Source organism: Rutidosis leptorrhynchoides, chromosome 3, assembly GCF_046630445.1.
Source record: "Rutidosis leptorrhynchoides isolate AG116_Rl617_1_P2 chromosome 3, CSIRO_AGI_Rlap_v1, whole genome shotgun sequence".
NCBI classification, from domain to species: Eukaryota; Viridiplantae; Streptophyta; class Magnoliopsida; order Asterales; family Asteraceae; genus Rutidosis; species Rutidosis leptorrhynchoides.
In genome coordinates, this window is record NC_092335.1 from 51,117,449 (window position 1) to 51,122,254 (window position 4,806).

General features: G+C 34.8%; 1 protein-coding gene across 1 annotated transcript; it reads left to right on the forward strand.

Annotated features, from left to right (window-relative positions):
* The first annotated feature begins 827 nt into the window (after positions 1-827).
* Positions 828-2,475, forward strand: LOC139896097 (protein SODIUM POTASSIUM ROOT DEFECTIVE 2-like). Its single transcript, XM_071878680.1, has 3 exons — positions 828-1,439; positions 1,870-1,945; positions 2,089-2,475. Exons 1-3 carry the CDS (start codon positions 828-830, stop codon positions 2,286-2,288), a joined length of 888 nt encoding a protein of 295 aa, XP_071734781.1. The 3' UTR covers positions 2,289-2,475.
* The last annotated feature ends 2,331 nt before the right edge of the window (positions 2,476-4,806 follow it).

The window sequence follows — 4,806 nt, forward strand, 5'->3', positions numbered from 1 at the left end:
AGGAAATTTGCTTGCTCTTCCATCGTCGTTTGGTCGCAATCTCGTGTGAGGTGGGGACCTTGGCACAACTTGCACCCTACCCTGATAGCGTGCATTTCTTTGGTTACCTTCTCGATTTGCCTTGCTTGATTTGCCAATTGAACTTTTAATGCAGCGATTTCATCGTTGCTTACGACATTAGCAACTGTTAACGATCTAGAGAATTCCATCTCCTGATGCCAATTATGAGAATGGGCTGCTATATCGGCAATTATTGTGTGAGCGTCTTCGGGCGTTTTTTTCATGATTGATCCTCCTGCTGCAACATCTATATCCTTCCGGGTAGCCACATTGACTCCTTTATAGAAAATTTGGACTTTTTGGAATGTATTCAACCCGTGTTGAGGACATACCCTAAGCATTTTATTAAATCGGGTCCAAGCTTCATAAAGAGTCTCGTTAGACTTTTGCTTGAAGTGATTTATGTCACTTTGCAATTTTGCTGCTTTCGAAGCGAGGAAGAATTCTGACAAAAATTTGTCCATCATATCATTCCAGTTTTCAATTAGATAGTCCACTTCCCAATTACCAATTAGATACTCTTGTTTTTCCATTTTGAGATGTCTCAAATTAATAGTCCACTTCCATAAATAGAAAGGAAAGAGGATATTTGATTGGTGGATCTGGAGAGAGAAAATATTTCATTGGTGGATAAATGAAGTTATTAGGATTTCCTAAAACTGTGTGCCATTTTGTCTGTGGACTATTAAATTGGGAGGGATGGAGTAATTAAAAAGATTCTTTAGCTAGCTCAAAAGCACAACACACAAACACAACTCATACTTAACATGAAAACTAAAGATATATTCTGTGCTTCTCAAGCCTCCACCACCATCATGGATTCCGGAAATCATCACCAACCGTCATCCTCTGCCGCCTCAGGCGGTCGAACAATCGACCGCCACAATCCAATCATCCGAGACGAAAAAAGACTTACAAAAACCCTACTCACACCACCTCTTTTCACCACCACCTCCTTAAACAACAAAACCAAGCCCGAGAAACACAAAACTAAACCCGATACAAAGAGAAAAAACATTGCGTTTGCGGACGAAAATAATGATCAAACAAATAAAAATGTGGTTAGAAAGCAAGGAACAAGTGCGTTGCTCGGATGGAATTGTACAAAGCCTAGTGATTTCATAAGCCCGGCTACTTCTTCAAGGTTTTTGTTAGGTGATAAATCGTTAGTGTCTGATCAGTTATTTGATCCTCTTTTAAAGCAACTTTCGACACTGTTGCCGCCACCACCACCGCAACTGTTGCCGGAAAAAATAGATAAATGTGATGGTGATAAAACTTATTACAAAAAGAAAGATGAGGAAATATTATCATCTTCTCCGGTCAAAACACTGCCACGGACGTCCTCGTCCTTGTCATCACGTTCATCCGATCATCAGGTTTTTGTTACTTTCAATCATTTATTAATTACACATATCTTAATCTAAACTGTAGTAATTATATTAAAATGCATTTTTTATGTGAACGTTGATGAATAGTAACTTTTTCTTTTTACAATGAAAATTAAAAATTATAGGATAATATGATTAATATAAATGTATAAATAAATTGATGAAAGGAAGTTAATACTAATCATATGATTCATATCTTAAAACACATATTCTACATACATGTGATGGTTTATACCTTTACACTTTTACAGCAAAACATATTTATTCAATGAATATATTATATTTGAGATCAGCTTTATTCATCTTCTTTACATTATACCGGAAAGTTGTTTTTTTAATTCAGGTGGATTTAATTTAATATTTCTCATTATATGAAAAGTATACATATGGCAGTATTATATAATTTAAATTGTTGCAGGTGGTTGTGTTAAGAGTGTCATTGCACTGCAAAGGCTGTGAAAGGAAAATGAGGAAACATTTATCTAAAATGGAAGGTATAGTAAATTAGATCATTAACCTTTATATGTTGTACATAGTGTACCTTTTATAAATTGTATCTATGTTTAAATCTTAATATTAACGTGGCCTATAAAATATTTGATAAGTAAATAAATTAATGTAAATTACTTAATTATAGGGGTAACATCATTCAACATAGACTTCATTGCAAAGAAGGTGACTGTTGTTGGAGACATAACACCGTTAGCTGTTCTAACAAGCATATCGAAGGTCAAGAACGCAAAATTATTGACTCCTACAACGATTTCGTCATCAAATGTTCCTCAAGTGGATCCGAATTTCTCAGAGATCAAAAAACAGTTAGGACTCGTCGCATGAAAGTTATTAGAAGATCAAAGTAGTCTTAATTTTGGATTATTTGGTTGTTTTTAGTTAGTATGTTATGGACGTTAAGTTTGTGATTTTAGGGAGATGGTACAAAACTTTTTGGTATTGTTGTGATTTAAATTAAAATAAGTTGATTGCAATATTGGGTAACATAGTGATCAAGATTTGTGAATCTTTAGTTATACTCATTAGTCATTAACGGTTACAACTTTGGGCTTTTTTTTTTTTTTTTCTGAAAAAAAAAAGAAGAAAAGAAATTGAGTGATAATAGTTAACTTTAGAAAGGGCCATCATTTTTAATAGGCCTTAAAAATGGGCCTTTGTGGATTTAGTCAAATTCTATTCTATATATGCTCAACGAATAAAAAAAGGGATTATCACCAAAATGCCTTTTTTTTAAGCTTGTTGACTGACAGCACTAAAAAAAAAAGTTTGACAATTTGCCCTCGCAAGGCGCAAGACACCTTGCGTCCTTGCGACCTTGCGTCCTTGCGACCTTGCGTCTTTGCGTCTTTGCGACCTTGCGACATTGCGACCTTGCGTGTTTCAGTAAAAGAACTAATTAAATGATCAGTTTGCGTTCACTGTTCCCACACACATACGCAAACTCCTCTCTGGTGCCCTTTCGCTCGTCATTCGCAAGATCATTATCAAGCTTTCTTACATTCTCCAAACACTCGCAAATCACCCGCAAAATCTTCATCATCATCCTCACGTCATCCTCCTCACATCTTCATCGTTACTAGATCTTCTTCATCCTTCCATCTTCGATCTTCCCGAGTACAAGCGAGCTTCTACGCCACCAACATCATCGAATCACCATCATCGTTCACTATGTCTCAAGAACAGGTTAGATTTCTTAGATCTATGTTATATTATTCGATCTACTTCATAGTTCTTAGATTTATGTGCTAAAATAAAGTTTTTGCACTCTTTGCACGCCAACTGTTCGAAAAAATGTGTCAATGAAATTTGTTTGTATTTTGTGTTTTTGATTGTATATTATTGAGATTGCGTACGATACCCAGGAATTTTTGCTAGATTCAAGTTGTGTAACTCTGTTGCTATGTAGACGCAAGACAATCCTTGCGTCCTTGCGTATGCCTCACAATGTACGCAAGGTGATATTTGCGACCTTACGTTTGCCATAAGGTTACCTTTGCATGTGCACGCAAGGTAATCCTTGCGTCCTTGCGTCTTGATCATATGTTACGCAAGGTTAACCTTGCGTCCTTGCGTCTTGCACATCTGTTACGCAAGGTTAACCTTGCGTCCTTGCGGCCTTGTACGCAATCTCTGTCTTGCGTGCTTGCGTCTATGTGATTTTCTTCTGATGTTCTTCTGACTTTTACAGGGCTATGTGGAAGGTAAATTGACCATGAAGAATATGTTGACCGTGATTCCTCAGGTCAAGAAAATGTTGACTGAGAGACAAGAAAAATTATTTAGAAGTACATGCTTTGGTCCTGATGTGTCAAGACGTAACCTTTAAAATGTAGACAATATGCTTAATAATTAACACATAATACAGGCAACTAAAACCCGATCATGTAGTAACTAGCAAGTAAATTGACCAGTTCGATCCACAGGGAGAAGTTTGTTTAAATGATTTTACCACGATTAATTATTCTAAAAAGGGGGTTTATATTTGAAGTTGTGTTTTTGTTTAACGAAACAGTAAATAAATATAATGAAAGACAATAATGAGAATGCGGTGTTTACTTCTATGCTTGATAGATGACAGGGATTGTTCTTTTATAATTAAAACCGTTATGCGATAGTTACAATAGAGTAATTTATATCAATTTCACAATATCTATAAATTTAAGAACTATGTTTAATCAACAGGATTCTTTCTTGGTTAAATTCACATAAAACCTAGTTTACTAAGATCACTCTAAGTAAACTACATGATTGTAAAACCTAAATATCATCCAATTACCATCCTATATTCACATATAGGTGTCTAGATCACTAGGTGTTGAAGTACAAATTATAGCCTTTGATAAATTCACATAAATCAAGTCATAACTCGTATAATTGAACTAGAATATAAAGATAGTTACAACAATGGATTTCTTGAAAGAACATGGTGATTTAGATTGATTAACTAACTAGATTCAACCCGGTTAAACTCACGTGAAACCTTAATTACAACAATCACTTGAGGTAATTTCATAACTATGTTGCTTTGGAACTTATTCAATTACCGAATTAAACACATAACAAAATCACTTAAGTGTATGTATCTAATCGTCTAGATTACTAGATGTATTGAAGTATAGATTGTTTTCCTAGTTAACTCACATTAATAGGTTGCAATCTATATAATTGAAGTAATGATCTAAACATGCATAACAATGGTTCTTACGGTTGAACTAGATAATTAAATCAATCAAACATATGTATAACTAGCATAACATCAAAGTATAGAACAATCCCAAGCCATAAATCTTACATTGAAGCAAACACACAAGGCTTTTAGCCTAACATAATCATAGTAGAACTA